At 33.8% G+C, this 17557-nt stretch overlaps 1 protein-coding gene across 2 annotated transcripts in view; it reads left to right on the forward strand.

Moving 5' to 3' along the window:
- The window catches only part of PCBD2 (pterin-4 alpha-carbinolamine dehydratase 2), a 55568-nt gene that overhangs the window by 16938 nt on the left and 21073 nt on the right, over window positions 1-17557 (forward strand). The window contains exon 1 of one of the 2 annotated variants that reach the window (XM_044661925.1): window positions 10322-10471. The exons of the other annotated variant lie outside the window; for it this stretch is intronic. Coding sequence (XP_044517860.1) covers window positions 10433-10471 — 39 coding nt within the window. The 5' untranslated portion in view covers window positions 10322-10432. Of the gene's footprint in view, window positions 1-10321; window positions 10472-17557 lie in introns of those variants that run through there. 2 annotated transcript variants of the gene reach the window in all.

The raw sequence follows: 17557 nt of genomic DNA on the forward strand, positions 1-17557 counted from the left end.
CAGTAAAAAGCATAGTATATCATTAGTAAAAATAAGACATTGTGATTTGGTCGATATGGTAATTGGCAATTGAAATGCTTACAATGCTTGGTCTCAAAGGTGCTTGGTATTTGTAAATGAGTTTGGGTTTTCTGGTTATCTAGACACTTATATAGAGTAATAGTATAAATCTACTTTTAAGATTGGAAAAATTTTGGTGTGCATGGGCTTATCAAGATTGAACTTGACTACCATTTCATAACAACACTTTGAAACACTAATACTGGTAATTAACATTTCAAAAGTTGGTTATCTTTAAAAGTAGTGGACATCCCTGAAACACTTATCAGAATTAATTGATGTTTATGTTTTGGCCTTATTTCATATGTGTAAAATCTCTTTAATATTAGAAATGGAATATAGAATGTGAATGAAATTCTACTAGAAATAGAAAATGTTAAAAAAGAATGGTGAGACATTGGATTTTAAGTGTAAAAAATAAGGCATGCCTTATGTAACATCATGCATATAAACTATAGTTTAACATATCTATGTGTACCAAACAAAACTAATATTTGTATTTTTTTTGGGGGGGATACTATTATCCCACTCTTTTTTTCCCCATAGGAAACTTGTGAAATATGACATTACATATTGTCATATCATTAAGGAAAAGTTAGATTTTGATTATTGTTTTATTGTATATGTTAAATTTTTTCATATAGTCTTCATAACCAAAATGTGATGGTTGAATAGAACATATGAGAGATATTATCTTTTACTTCCATAAGTTTGAGAAGTAATACAGTTTTAGCCAGAATTTTAAGAGAAGTCCCATCATTTTCCTCTACTCCCTCACATTCCCTCTAGGACCTCATACTAAAATTCAGGCTGGTGGATACATTGGTGAACTATTATTCTCTGAGGCTCCAGTGGGACTCTTAGGTACTATAGGACCCATCTGGAGCTCTGCAGCTGGAGTTTGGTGTATCAGTGTCTGTGTTCTCTAGGGAATGGTAGTATTCAGGAAGAAATGAAGGCTAAAAGCATTATCATTTTTACTCATTTTACTCTACCCTGTTTATATACTACTCAAGTTGTAGATCTGACGTGTACTTTCAAAAACATATGCATTGGATAGACTTTGGGAAATGTAAAACAGGTGCCAGAAATGCAAATATGAAACCACATTGCAGTGTGAAATTGTTGTGGCCATTATACTGTTCTTTAATAAAAATGGACTTTTAACTGCATCATTTTTTCTTAGTTGTGTTGTAAATCTTCTGTTTACAGGATTTAGTCTGAGTATTTAGTAGAAGTCCAATAGTTATGAAGTATAATTTCCTTAGTGGTCTTTGTCTTGCCCTTTTACAGATGGTGTAAAATCAGGTGTGTAAAAAATAAAAAGCAGTTGAGTTGACGTGAAAGATATTTCAGATTTATGCATTGCAGATGATATTGTGTGATTAATGCATTCATTGCTTTTTATTGCTTTTTACAGATAATGCACTTGATGCATGAAAAATTATGTGGGTTAAATCTGTGCCAGGTTTTAGAGATTTTGAATATCCACAGATGTTATCATATAAGTACTATAATTATTATAAGATCAAGAAATGTTTATGAAATGCAAAGACATAAATTTCATTTATGTAAATTGCTATCATTAATAAGAAACTTTAGTGTGAATGGTTTAAATTTGTAAGAAATTGTAGATGAGATTAGCTTGATATAATGAGTCACAAATTAGTTGCCTTAAATTTAAATGTCAGAATTTAAATAAAAGAAAAATAGTACTTGAATTATATTGCTCAGGCACTGCATTGCTTGTGCTGTTTGCATATGTTTAATGTGAATTGATAATGATGAACTAACTGTTGGCCTATTATTTATAGAAACAATCTGGTAATGGAGAACTTAAAATTAATTTTTCCTTTACTCTTCTCAGTTCCTGTTAACATTTATTCTATTGCACTTAGCTCCCCTGCTTTAGCAGAGTTGTTACTGACATTTCTGGTTTGCGCAGTAGAAGTTTTGCAAAAGTTTTTATGTATGCTCGAATCCAGTTATTTGTTTTTTGATTAGTTCAAAACACAGTGGTAAATAATAGGTGATTTGGCATTATCTTCAGTGATGAAAGACATCATTACTGTTTTCCTTAACATCAGACCAAAGCCAAGGGTTGAATTCTTCTCTCTGCTCTAAAGCTCTGTAAATTCTTTGTAATGAAGATTACATTCTTAGTGTTTGTGTCCTTTTGTTTGCTTAATAGAGTGCCTTCTACATTGTAAGTGCTTAATTAATGCTTGTAGAGGGATTTCATTGCTTATCTTTAACCCAGTAGTTTTATACACTCAAACAAAGTAACCTAGCAAATGTACATTTGTTCCTTCTGCCCTAGTCCTTAGATATATAATTGTCTTTGCTCTTTTTGTTCTCTCATAAAATTAATTACTAGCACTTTCTCCCTTCCCCACAAGGAGATAGTATTTTTTAGTTCTTCTCTCCCCTTTCCCCCTTAAACTCTTACCTTCTGCTTTAGAACTGATACTAAGTATCAGTCCCAAGACAGGTGAATGGTAAGGGCTAGGCATTCAGGATTAATTGATTTGTCTAGGGTCACATAAATAGGAAGCGTCTGAGGCTGGATTTGAACCCAGGACCTTCAATCTTCAGACCTGACTCTCTAGTCACTGAACCACCTAGCTGCCCTTAAATAGTTTATTCTTAATATGCCTTCCTGGGGTAAGTCAGATAGATAAGTACTAATCAAGTAGCAAATAAACATTTTTTAATCACCTCCTATGGACCAAGCACTGTGCTAAGTTCTGGGGATACAAAAAGAGACAAAAGACAGTCTCTACCCTCAAGGAGCTCACAGTTTACTGGGGGTATAACAAGCAAACAAATAAGTACAAACAAGTAAATAAGAAGTAATTAAAAGAAGGAAGGAAATAGAATTAAGAAGGGTTGGGAAAAACTTCTTGTAGAAGATGGGATTTTAGTTAGAACATAAAGAATGCCAGGGAAGCCAGTAGGTGGAAATGAAGAGGGAGATTTTCTTGTTTGTGGAACTGCAAGGAGTCCAGTTGTCGTTGGGTTGAAGAGTTCATGGCAGGAAGCAAGTTGTAAGAAGAATAGAAAGGTAGAAGGAGGCCAGTTTATGAAGGATTTTGAATGCCAAACTGAAAATTTTGTATTTGATCCTGGAGGTGATGAGTTACTGGAGTTATTGTGTAAGTATGTGTATATGACATGATCTGACCTGCACTTTAAGAAAATCACTTTGATGGCAAAATAGAAGGTGCATTAGAGTGGGGAGAGACTAGGTAGATGGAGCCACTGGCAGGCTATTGTAATCTATGATAATTCAATAATTTTTAGAAATGGGAAACAAAGCTCAGGATTTCTGGATAACCCACAATGATTCTTGTACTATAGTATAGAGAAGCTTGTTTAGAAGATCTTCTGTATTCAAGGATACATATTAGGTCATTTTTCCATGAGTAATCTGCAAAAATAAACCAAGCTACTTTAATTTGGAAGTTACTCATGTTCTGCTGTTAAGTAAACATATGTCCTTTACCTGTATTGTTAAACCAATTGTAACTAATCAGGAAATACTGCTAATGAATTTCCATTATACAGCTGTACTGACAACCAACAAAGTATGGCTGAGCCACCTTGCCGTATCATTTTCAATCAACTGCAAGTATCATGCCTCCTAAATAAACTAGGAAATATAGACATGCAAGAGATGCCTAGACCTAATTTGTTTAAACCCTAGATCCAAAAGCAGCATATTCTTATCACTGTGATCCCTTGTGCTGCCATGTCATAACTAGTGTTGCTATTGGTGTTGGGAATGTAAAGAAGTCATATTTAATGTTTTACTTTTTACAGAGGACTTTCCTCACACCTCTTTTAGATAAATAGTGAGGATATTTGTATCATCTTTTATCCATATTTTCAATTTTATCTACTAATATGAACCCTCTTTTCAAGCCAATTTTACTTTTCATCTCCTTAATATATGTTGCTCACATTTCTGCTTTTTTCTCTTCACCTAGCATAATTCAGTCATATCTTTATTTTTTGAACTTACTGTTGCCATTATTCATTTGTAGCATAATACTATTTTATGTTATTATTTGTATTATTGTTTTGCATTATTATCTTTTTTGTTAAACTTCTTGAAGAAAGAGATTTGAGATATATATATATATATATATATATATATATATATATATATATATATATATAGTCTTTTCCCCCATCATCCAGCATTGTAAATAAAGTCTGCTGGTAAGCTACTGCCTAAATATTTGTAAGGCTGTTGAATACCAGAGATAATCCCTAATAATGTTTTTGAGAGTAACATCTTTGTTTTTAATACTTCTGCTTTCAGCAAATTACACAAAGACCTTTCTTTCCCTTTGGTTTACATCTTCCTATTTCTTAGACCAGGGATTGTTATTGGCTCCAAGGCAGAAGAGTGGTAAGGGCTAGGCAATGGGGGTTAAGTGACTTGCCCAGGATCACATAGCTAGGAAGTGTCTGAGTCCAGATTTTAACCTAGGACCTCCCATCTCTAGGCCTGGCTCTCAAATCACTTAGCTACCCAGCTGCCCCTTGACCAGGGATTTTTAACATGGGTGGGGTCTAGGGCTAGTTTTCAAAGTGTGAATCTGGATGGGAAAAAAATTAAATCTTTACTTTAGTATACTTTATTTCTTTTATACTCCTATGTATCTTATTTTATGCATTCTGAGAAGGGGTCCATGGGCATCACCAGATTGCTGACAGTGTCTATAACACAAAAAAGGTTCGTCTCTTTTCTTCTAGTTAAAATTAAATAGTCCATGTCTATTGTAAATCTGATGACATGTGGCATAAGGAGTAGAATTTTTAATTGTTAGTATAGTGTGTGCAAGATTTAGAATAAATTCATTGATTATGTTCCAGAGAGACAGTGTTGATGGTGTAACTCTAGTATTCTATTTAGAAGAAGGCTGTAGGACACTTTAGGCTATTTTAGCAATAGCACTGTTTATATAAAGTAAAATTCTTTGTAAATCCTTATTGCCAGAAAGAACTCTTAGTGAAGTGCTATGATTTATACAGAGATGTCATGCTTAGGAGCTTATTCTAGTTAAGCAAAATTACTTGGTACAAACTCTTCTTATCTTTATATCCTATTAATTATGGTTATTTTATGTTACTTCCTTTTTCTTTTAATCATAGAAGCTCCTTTATGACTTTGGGGGTCCTTTGGCTGATTTCTGGGATATTTGGTGATCTGAATGTACAAATTAAATAAGTTTCTGATGAAATTTTTTTTTTGAATTATAACAAGCTTACAGTAGTATTGCTTTAGTCATTTTTTATGCAGAACCTGGTTCAATATGAGGTTCACTTGAGCTTAAGCACATCTGTATGGAATTGAAGGCCAAGATTTACAGTTTTGTGATTAGATGTTGAGAATGATGATATTTTTGAATAGACCAAACTTAGCTCTGCCAGGGCATAGAGGTAGAGTAAATTCAAGATGTCGATTACAGTATTGGAATGGACCAGACACTAAATAATGTCAGCTTTTGGATGATTTTCTCCTTTTTTAAAGTGGAAGACAGCAACAATAGTTAAGAAATGTTCGATAGCTCCCAAATCTATTTCCATATGAAATGTGGAACTTAATGAGAGCTTTTCAGCACAAATCTCATTTTACTCTAGAGAAATGCTGTTCAAAATGTAGTCCTAAGTTATTTTTCCACTTTTTTTCAGAAAAGAGGTAGGCTTTAAAAAGGATTTAAGGCAGGCTGTATTCTTTGGAGGTTTTTATGAAACTATCAACAGGACATAGAGTCTCACAGGACATGAGGAGATGCTATTCAATAAATTAAAACAGAAAAAATTACTAAATAATTCCTTCGTGGCCTGAAAGAGTTAAGGTTGAGCTCTGAAATATTTCCTCCATTTACTAAATACTTTATAGATTTGTTTGGCAGCTTAGAAATAGGTGGCTCTATGCTTGGTCTTTAAGATGCAAGAGATATATACCTAGAAATTGAACTTGAACTAGAACTTTTTTTAGAAAAGGTGGCTTTTTTTTTCTCTGAAAGAGCCCATTAGACACTGAATGTGAGGAAATATACAAAAAGAGCATCCTTGATAAATTGAATGTGTCAGTGAATAAGGGTGTATTGCATAAACTATACTATTTCAATTCTTTCTTCCTATTTTTTTAAGCTGCATGCTTTCACTAAGTTTAACTTTTGTGCTGTGTTGGTCTCTCAACAATACTAATACCATTATATTCATCTGATCTTTTTTAAAATTAATGTATTAAGGACCTAAAATAAACACCATTCTTAGTAAAGAGCCATAGGGTGTCATCATGGCCATATGGAGTAGAAGAACTAATTTTTACAGTGTCATTTAAAAGTCTTGGAGAGAATTTTGTAGAATGGAATTTGCCTGTCTTAGAAAAATGGACAGGCTGATTTGATTCTAGTAAATCATAAATCAGACCCTTTAAATTATTCTAGGAGGTAAGAAGGAAAATGTAAATGTGATTAGAAGGCACTAATATCTAAGAATAGAAACAATGGTATGGAGAACATTTTCATGGAAATTAATCTTAGAAATTTGCTTTAGATAAAGGAATTTTTTCAATTTAACAAGAGTTTTTTCATTGTAAATTAAATATTTGTAAAAGCCTTCATCACATTTCTACACTTTCCAAATTCTTTCCCTTTTTTGGCAAATTCTGGTAACACAAATTCTGGTGACTTAAATCTGTTTTATTTGTTTTTTTAAAAAAATTAATTTGGGCAGTTTAGAACATCTTATTTTTTTCCTATTTGTTTTTTGTAATAGTAACAAGTGGTTGTCACTGGATATCAAATTTAAATAGTGATAATATGCTGTAATCTCTTTTAAGACATTTGTCTGGTGAGTCATTTAATGTAAGTTTTCTTGAGGAAATTTTGCTGTGATAAATGACCCCAAAGAGCTTTAAAAAACATGACTAATGACACTAAGCTGAGTTGTGGAAGAACTGCTTTTTATTAATGAATTTGTGCTATATTATACAATTGTGCTGAATTGTTGCCTTGGTTTGGAGCATAGTATCTAATATCATGGCATGCTTACGAATCCCCACAATGCTTTCTTTTCAAGTCTTAGTGCATCACTTTTTTTCCTGCATTGATCAAAGGTTAGAAAACTTGTTTTATATGTGTAGCCAAGGTATTTCATAGCTCTTACATTCTTAATCTTTTGGCTATTTGGTTGAAATATATCCACGCCTCTTAAATATTGAAAACATAATATCTTTTAAACTACAACAGCAGAGTTAAAATGAATTTTATGTGAAATATTCAGTTGTGGACCACATCTTCAGCTTTTTATATGCCACAGTGGTCTTGTTTTTTCCTTTCCATTGTCTGATAGTGAGGTCATTTTCAGTCCTCTGAGAAATTCTATTCCCAGCCAGATGCGGCCCATATATTAAAAATAGCACCTGTGGCTAATATCACAGCAGCTTACCATAAATTTACATGGTAACTAGGATTATATCTGTCATGACTGCTAAAAAATGTCTAGATTTAATTTGATTTCCAGTATTGTAGAAGCTATCCAACATTTTGCTTCATAACTATATTTTAAAAGTTAAAAATCACTCCATTGTTAAGTTTTATAGCACTCCTAGTGCCCATTAAGTTGATTTGTTCAATGGAGGTCAGAGTAAAGCAACTTGGCTACATTAAGATCGGAAACCAACCCATTTGTGACAAATTTAGTCCTCGAGTGTGAATCTTCTCAACGTCTCTGCACTGATTGGATTCAGGTGTAGCTTTTGTCAGTAGCATTTAACCTCAAAAGAATGAGCAACATGATTTGCTTGTTATAAGTTACAAAGTATTTTGCATTTGCTTGTTTTAATGTAACTGTCGACTACACGGACCTGTGTCTGACTGCTATACTCTGCCTGAAAGAATTGATTTTAAGGTCTAGGGTAGGCTGGGTAGGTGCTGTCTCTCCCTCCCCCCTTTTTATATGGTTCATACTAAAATTGCTTCATTTCCCATTATCCTTTGAGTCATCTCCCACATGTTATGATTTGTGCACCTGCATAGTTCTAAAATTATTTTGGGGTGTCATTTTATCATGTTATTCACTAACTTCCTAGCATTTATGAATATAATAAGTGATTCACAGTAAATCAAAATAATTTAAAAGAGTTGGATAATGAATTCCTATAGTATCTACCAGTTTGACATGTGTCGTTGTTAGAAGCTGGCAGTAAATTTTCATGCCATGAGAAAATTAATTCAGAGTCCAGAAGTGAATTTGAAGTAATAGCTCAAATACTTAGAAATTTTAACATTTTTTCCAGCATACATTGTTGATTAACATGTTCTTTAATTTGTACTTTTAATTGACTTAGCAACGATCTCATTTCTGAGTTAGGAAGTTGTAAGGTCAAGTTTTGGTATAACAGTCAGGACATATTCCAGCTGCTTAGAACAAGATCTGTAACTGTGTGTTACCCTCTTTTTAGGTGGGAATATAAAGAGGGAGGCAAGTTCTTTTCTTGTTGATTTTTCAAGTGGAAGTTTAAAAGATCCTTTTGTCTGGTGAGTCATTTAATGTAAGTTTTCTTGAGGAAATTTTGCTGTCATAAATGATACAAAAATCAACTTAAGGAAGAAGTATAACTGCCAAGACACAAGAGGATACGTGTCCATTAGCACATATACTTAGCTGTGATAGCAGTAGTTATGATGATTTGAAGTGGAAGAAATATTAAAATTCATTTTGCAAATTCTGTGTATCTAATATTCTGTCAGATGGTAATAAATCTCATACTATTGGGAGTTAGAAAATATTGTTAATGACAAATTCAAACTCTTGTAAAATAATAATGCCCTGTACTCTAAGGATCTTACTTGCTTACTAACAATTTAAGAACTAGATGAATGAGCTCTATGTTGATCTCTTTGAGGGAAATGTATACAAGGAATACCAGGTATCCTCTGACTTTAGTAATTTCTTGGAGGTCTTAGAAGGAGAGAGGTGCATCATGTATTGTTGGACTCTCATCTTGCAACAGCATCAAGAGATGTAGTATTGGGGTAATTCTAGCTCTCTTTTGAAAAATAAATTTGAGTTCTTTGATTTCTCTATAGGAATAATAGAGTCAGAACTTGTTTCCTTTGAAAGCTAAATATGACTAGGACTTTCCTGAAAGTGTTATATTAATGTTATTCTTATGAGTTCAAAGAAATAGGCTTTCAAAAAGGAAAGGAATTATGTGGTTGCTTCTGTTCTTCACCACATAGATTTATTCTGGATCTAAGTTAGATTATAAAAAGGCCCAGAAATGATCTGTTGTGAAGCCAGCATTCGTAAATAAAGCTATTAAAAAATGATGCATTTGTCAATATGTAACTATAACTTATCTTAGAAAATCTTGTTAGTGACAGAGTTTTCTACATTTCTCTTCAGCTCAGAACTGAGATGCTTAAATATTACTTGGCGTGAAACACAAAACAGATTGCTATTATGAACCAGTAAGGCCATTTTTTTACTTGGGTTTTGTATATGTATCTATAGAGAAGGTTATATGATTTGGGCCTTTTGGAATAATATCATCTTGTTTTAGAGAGAAGCAAAAAACATTATTAGACCTTTGTTTTAAACTTGAGAATGGCATAATTATTTTTCTATTTTTAATATCTGAGTTGTACATCGTTATCAACCTTTTAAAGCATCTTGGCCTATTGTTATTTAAAACTTTCACAAGGAAGAATGAAACTCTATCTGCAGATTTTGGTTGCCATATTTCTTAGGTTCATTTTTGGATAAACATGGCATGCTATTTTTAAAAGAATTGTGACTCCTTTTTCTTAGCTAATATGTATGTGACTTTCTCTTTATTTGGTTAAATGAATAAATTATTTTAAAGGTAAATTGCTTTGAAAAAGAACAAAAAACTCCCACAAAATAGCTTTCTAATAATTTTTTCAAAGCACCAAAATTATGTCCTAAATATTTTCTGATATGATATTTTTGTGTCTTTAATTAAGAATGGACTGGCTGGTAAAAGCTGGGAAAAAGAAAAGGAAAAGATTACAATGGACCCATTTAAAAATTAACCATTACTTGCCAAAAGCCCATCAGAGCCACATAGCGGACATCCGTTAATCCAGTGGTTAGCTGTTTCAGGCTTTAATGCACACTGTTTTACACGTTAACGGTTTTGAAGTTCCAGGCCAGAGCTGACCTTTCACATCTGCTCCTTTCACAGTAGGAATCTCCACTTACTGCATCCTGTCAGAATGGATTAGAGTGACAAAGCACAGGACTTGCTTTGGCTGCAATTTAGTTTTTGATCAGAATTATTTCTTTCACAAACAATCACATTTGCTAAAATGTTACATCTGCTATGAAAACCACTGGCAGTTCCTCAGTTTATCAATATGATGTGAGTATAATTTTTCATTTGTTTTTCATAAAATGGCAAACCAGCTTTTTTTTTTTTTGGTGATATATGTGTGTGTATTGGTTTCTGCCTTTTATTTCTTTGGGCTTGGAAGGAAATTTGCTTATATTTTTAAATTAACATGAAGTTGACTGAAGACTTGGGGATTTAAGTGAAATTGTTTATGTTGTAGAACACAGTTGTTCATTTGGATGCCAAGTCTCCAATATTATTTCCCCAAACTGGTAGTATTGGTTCAGTGTTTCTCACACAAGGAAATGCTTTTTATTTCTTAGTGTCTGTATAGTTTTCTTTGGGTGAACTGGAATCTCTATCTCAGTTTTATCCCACTCTCTTGCCTTAATGATGTAAACATATTTTCTATTCCTGTTGCACATCACCAAAGCCATCACTATTTTTGTGAGATATTTGGGGCATGGAAAACTTTAAAACCTTTGAAAAGGAAATGCTCTATCAAGTGGCAGTAGAGGTAGAGACATTTATTGAAATTTTTTTTAGTGAGAAGCTGTAACCTGGCATACTAGATAGAAGGTTGTCCCAGGCAGGAAAATCTGAGTTCAAGTCCTGCTTTTGATCTGACTTCCCCTCCTAGTCTTTCAGTATCCCAGACAACTCTTTAAGTTGATAACTTGTAGGGGTGGAGCTAACCTGCATTTGTAGAGGCAGTTTCTACCCTCAGAGTTCCCTATACTGATGAACTATGTGAATAGGCCACATCTCTTTAGGGCAGATAGATGGTAAAAATGGTTCAAGTATCTGGCCTGGAGTCAGGAAGGCTTAAGTTCAAATTCTGCCCCAGACTCTTCCTAGCTGTATGACCACCCTGGGCAAGTCACTTAACCTTGCATCAGTTTCCTCATCTGAACTGGAGAAGGAAATGGCAAACTACTCCAAACCTTAAATGAGATCACAAAGAATTGAACATGACTGACACAACCAAACAACATCTCCTTAGCATACAGAATACATTTTATTTCCTGGTCTTTAGGCAAAGACTGGATTTTAAGTAAAGACTGGTTTTAAGCAAATGCTTATTAGGTATGATGGCTGAAAGAATTCTTTTTCAGAGAATAATTGTATGTGATGGATATTGAAGTCCCTTTCAGATGTAGAAGAGCACATTCTGTAATAATTCTTCCTCCCCTCATGGCATACAGTCTATGCTGGGTGCTCTGATGCTGTGCCCACAGAAAGCAAAGTCTAGCAGGAGAGGGTGAATGACCTGCCCTTTACAACTTAATTTGGGGAGGCTCATTCATTACCAGTCAATTGGCCACCAGGGAATACATTGTTTTGTCCTTCAACTAGATAAACTAGCAGAATCAGAATGGGGCCTAGAAAATGGCTTACACCAAGCCATCCAAATTTTTTTTGTCCTTTCTAAGAAAAGATATTTTGAGACATGCCAAATTTGTTTGACCTCAGAGAAGTTGTGATGTATTAGAGAGTATATGCTTTGTGTTCCTAATGTTAAACTTGTTCTTGTTCTTAAATGCTAAATTTGTTCTTTGCTATTGACAGAATATTCCAAATTTAAGTAGAGCAGTCATTTTGAATGAACTAAATCATTATTGCTGTTGGCCTTGCATATCTAGAAGAGGTTTTAGGTTGTATTTGCACAAGATGGATTTTGTTGGGGGAGGGGAAAGAGGGTTTTGCACAAGATTTTGTAGGCATTTTCATGCCATTCCACAGGATTTATTATCTTGCACAAAATTGCTCAGAGTTGGTAGAGAATCTGGATGTATTCACTGCATAGTGGGATGAGAAAGAGAAACATTTTATTAGTGAAGCCTCTCTCTCGTTGGGGCCAGAGCTTTATTATAATAGAACCTTAGGTGGACAGGGCTAAGAAATCAGAAAAAAATCCCAAATAGGTATTTGAATTAATTTGTGCTTACATTCTGATACATTCTGACTCTGACAGTCCTATAAAGGAGATAGGCTAGCCAGATGGCATGAACTTGTGACAGGCAAGTAGGAAAACTGAAGCACAGAAAGCTTAAATGTTTGGCTACAGGACTAGAAAGAAATCCAGGCCTGACTTCCTAGGCCAGCAAATGTTTCATTGTACTGCATTGCTGGTCCTGCACATGTAAGCATGCTCTTTGAGGCATTTATTACAGTATTTCTACTGTTTTTCTTTGGTGGCTAGAACATTTATTTTAACTGGTCCAATTATCATTGTTCTTTGCACAGCAGAGTTTATTATTTTAAGTGACTGATTGCTTTAACAGGTGCTCAGCAAGTGAGGGCTTCATTGTATTATTTAATGTTTTGGTTGGATGAAAAAATGCATAAAAAATATAACCAGGATTTTTGTTTGGTGCAGCACCTCTAAGTTATACCATTTCTATTGCCATTTTTACCCATGAAACTCTTTACTAGAATATGTTGGTAAAGGAATCAGACTACTAAGAAAGAGACCTTACATTCTTACAAGTTTTTTTCTTTTGCTTAATTGAACACTTATGAAAAAGCTACTAAAAACAGAAATAAGAATTTTGGTTCATTTAGCTTTTAGAGGAAGGAAGCAAATGATAAGATTATAGTTCTATATCTGGAATTATTGCTATTAAAAAAATTCCCTGAATTTTTCCTAGGCATATAACCTCTTCTCCTGCCGTCTATTAGATAAGAATTGATGTTTATTTAGAATGATGACCTTGATTTGCTGTATGATCCTCAGTCACTAAAGTAATTTATTTCATTTGAACAATGCAGTAAAGATTTTTGTTGATGGATTTTTAGGAAGATTTTTCAATGATAAGGTTTGAAATAAAGAATTTTCTGCTTAATTCTCAGTTAATCAGAACATTCAGTTAACCTTAGTCCTGGTGAGAACATTTCACTTAATTGAGATTTTACTGTTCTTATTTTCTTTAGGGGGACTACATATTGTAAATGAAAAAATACATCGCATTATTGAGAAGTGAAGGTGATATAAAAACAGAAGATAGTAATACACATTTAAAGAAAAAATATATAGGGTTGATACATGGTAACTCAAAAGCATGTATTTGTAGAATAGATAACTTTCAATTAAGTTATATTTTGTAGATTGAATATAGTTAAAAAATTTTTTTAGATTGAATATAGTTTAAGTTTTTTTAGATTGAATATAGTTTAAGTCAAAGTAAACTTATGAATCCTTTTGTAAAGTGAATGACAACTTAATTCCTTTTTTGGGGTAAGCCTTAAGTTTTCATATATTAGGTTTGCTGAAGGTAGGATATTTCTCTTGTGTGATTCAAGTTAATAAATCAGAAAAAGAAGTTGAGTGATTCAGAGAAGGTCAATGCTTAGTGGCAAATACTTGACAGATGATTTTGCTGTTTAATAGAAAAAGGTGTGTCATTTGATGTCTCTACCCATGATGCTTAATGTAACAAATGATGATGTAAGCTTTCTTGATTTTAAAGCATTATAAGTTGATTTTGAAGTGGTTCTAGAAATCTGAGAACTTGTTTGAGGTGTCTAAAATGTGCTGAAATCAATTTGCAACTTAGGTTTGACTCTGAACAGAAAATATTTTTAGGGAAAAAATAATACTCCACCTCAATTAAAATTTATTCACATCAATAATTTCCAAATTAACCAAATTTTATTACAGATTCTCATAGACTTTCAGTATAAGGTTTTTATTACTATGAAGATTATTAAGTATTATTTAGTATATTATTAAGTAGAAGTTATGAAATCTCATTTTTATGTTGGCTTCTTGGTTTTTTGAAAATAGATGCTTCATAATGCATTTTTCCACCATTCAATTTCCAAAATAAAAACTGTCATCTCATGAAGAAATAGGAACATTTACTGTAGAGATTCCTCTACAGATCCTTTGACAGAATGGTGATTTGGCCTTAGTTTTGCTCATTCAGGAATAGTCTTTGGAACTGTGTTGGGATTATTGCAGTAGACTTGAGAGTAGACGGTCCTGTGTAACAGATGCCTGTTGGAGATCTGTGCTAGGTAGCCCTCTCACATTCGTCAAGTTGTGATTTATTAATCCTGCTCCTTTTGGGTGGAAATCTTATTTTACACAGGTCTTTATGGACAAAATTATTAAATATATTTGTCTATGTAAGCAAACTGATACATTTGTAATAAAGTGTATCAGACCATTTACTTGGCAAGGACAGAACAGCTTGTGAAAGCAGAGCTGTTTCCAATGGAGCATGCAGAGCTTTGAAAATTCTCAGCCACAGCATAAAGTGGTATTTCAAATCACCCTTAAACTATTGTTTGTTTTCCTGTTCCCAACCAACTTTATAAAAATTTGGTCAGATAGGCATTTTATTTTGATTTAAAAATATTTTTAGTGAATTATTATCTGCTAAATGTACATATGGTCCTGAACTTTCTTATTATCAGGAAGGATGGATCCTGGAAGTTAAGGGGCTTCTTACAGATCCAGTCCAGTTACTGATTGGCACAGGGGGATTTGCTTGCTCTGTTTCTGACCTGGGCTCAGTTGCCCCTCCTTAGGCATTCTGATGGCCCATACCATCCTCCTTGGGGCTTGATGTGGAATTAGTCCCCTGCAGCTCAGATCTCCTGAGCTTGAGAGGCCTGCCAGTCTTAACCTCCCTGTAGCTGGGGTTATAGGCATGGGCAGCCATTCTTGGCAGGTAGACATTCTTGAAACTTGAAAGTCTTAGTTCTCCTAAGAAGTATGCCCCCTATCGTTCCTCTGCATATTTTTGGGATTTGAATAGGATAAAGTAAGGGATTTGGGACAGAGTGAAACTTGAGTATTCACTGTGTGCAAGGCATCGGAAATAAAAGGACAAAGATGAAGCACTCTGCTCTCAGTGGGCTTACTGTCTATCTGAGGTGACATTTTTTGATGTCACTAAAAAAGTAATTCTTTAAAACAAATTATAGAGCCTTATGTATGAGCCAAATTCTGTATATGCCTCAATCATGGGTGTTTTCATGCTTATAAGGAAGTAGTAATAACTGGGGTAGAGGTGGAAGATGGTTAGGAAAGTCCTACAGGAGCAGATGTGAGCCTTGAGTTGAGCTTTGTAGGGAAGTCAGATATTCTACAAGGTGAGGTGAGGAGAGAGCATTTCAGGTGTACTGAGCCATTTGGCCAAAGACATGGAGGCAAGAGATCACACGTGAATTGGTCAGACATAGTGCCTATAAAGTTCCAAGCATTGTTCCAGGCTCTGATGATCCAAGATCAGAAATGAAGAAGTCCTAGACTTTGTAGACAGGAAAGATCTAGCAGGAGAGAGACAGAGACAGAGACAAAGACAGAGGTAGAGACAGAGAGAGAAAGAGAGACAGACCCAAGAGAGACATGGAGAGAGAGACAGACAGAAAGAAAGGGCAGCTATAGAAAATGAGCTTTCACAGTAAGGGTGCCAACTACTTGCTTATCCTTCCTCCATTCCCAACACATACTGTTTCATTTTGAGGATTCAGCTTGGTTAATCAGATCATTACTGATATTGAGGGTACAATTGCCTCCTTCCTTATAAGCATGAAAACACCCATGATTGAGGCATATACAGAATTTGGCTCATACATAAGGCTCTATAATTTGTTTTAAAGAATTACTTTTTTAGTGACATCAAAAAATGTGTAGTTTATAAAAACCACACCTGGTCCCGATTGTCCAGGATGAGTACATATTTGCATCACTGCAAATGATTTTGAAGATGTAATTCTTGAATTGTTTTCTGTCTCCTGGAGCCCTTGACATTGTACCGCTACCTGTGTGTGCAAACTTCCTGACATTAGAAAGGCTCTGCCTTCAACTGAAATGCAGGTTGGCTGCATTTATTTTTCATGTTCCTAAAATTAGGAAATGATATGACAATAAACAGAAATGCCCTCAGTGAAGAGAGAAGGGAAACTGTTGTTTATCTGGTCAGGTGGTTTAGATTAGCAGTGATGCTGTTCTGTATTATGTTACTTTAAATCATTGTGTCCCAACAGGACATAAATTACGAAGATTGTTACAGTATGTTTCATCCTATGTAAGATCAACAAATTGGAATAATTTTTATAGGAAAATCACAGTGCTTTTGGCAAGGTTATTGAAGAATTTATTTTTACTTGAGTACCTCTTATGTTATTTCTTAATATCTAAAATACTATTTGTATAATATATAAAGTATAAACTTTAAAAGAAAAAAGCAATAATTCTTTTCAGCAATTACTTTAAGTGGCAAAGTACTTCAAATATGTCAGTGTTTGTGTGCTTTTTCTGTCAAAATGTTTTAGATAGAGCCAGCACTGTTAGTTTCCTTGCTGATAGAACTGTAAACAAGCATTGCAGTTCTTGTGTGAAGAGACGTAGTCTTGCTTCAACGAGTAGATTTTCTGATAGACATAACCTGCATTAAAGAATTTATTATTCCAGTATGAATACTCAAAGAAATTTATTTTATGTAAGAAGATAAACAAAAGTAGAGCTTTTCCAATTTGCATAAATTTAGTTTGTTATTTTGATTTCCTTGGTGAGCTCTTTTGAAAAAAAACCACTAAATTAATAGCTGCAATTAAAGTGATTTTTGTATTTTTCAAGCTAGATCCACAGTTTTATGTTGTTTCGGGAAAAAGTGTTTGTTCCCATGAATATTTGTTATTTTTAAGTCCTTGTCATTTCATTGCAATGTTCCCAGTGATCGGTATTTACTTTATTTTCAGCACATAGACATATAGACACATAGACATAAGTTGTTATTCACAATCAGCTGATGACTAACTTTATTATATGACTACATAAAATAGGTTTTAGAGATTTTAAGAAATCTTACATAAGTTAACTATCTTTTGTAGGATTGATGCAAGCTGGGAAAAAATTTGATTCTGTTAAAATATACTGCGATTTAGGAACTGCCTCTCCAAAGCATTTTATAATTTTGAGGACAATAGATAGTAGTTTCTTAGGTTTATAAGTGAAGTAATTGAGATGAGAGAGGCTAAGTGACTTGACCAAGACCACCCATAGAGTCATATGTCCTATAACTCTGAAGTTTTTTATTTATTGCAGCATGATGGCCCTACTAGGTTTTCTTAAGACTAAAGTAAAGTCATTGTTATTGAAGA

Source organism: Gracilinanus agilis, chromosome 2 (assembly GCF_016433145.1).
Source record: "Gracilinanus agilis isolate LMUSP501 chromosome 2, AgileGrace, whole genome shotgun sequence".
NCBI lineage: Eukaryota > Metazoa > Chordata > Mammalia > Didelphimorphia > Didelphidae > Gracilinanus > Gracilinanus agilis.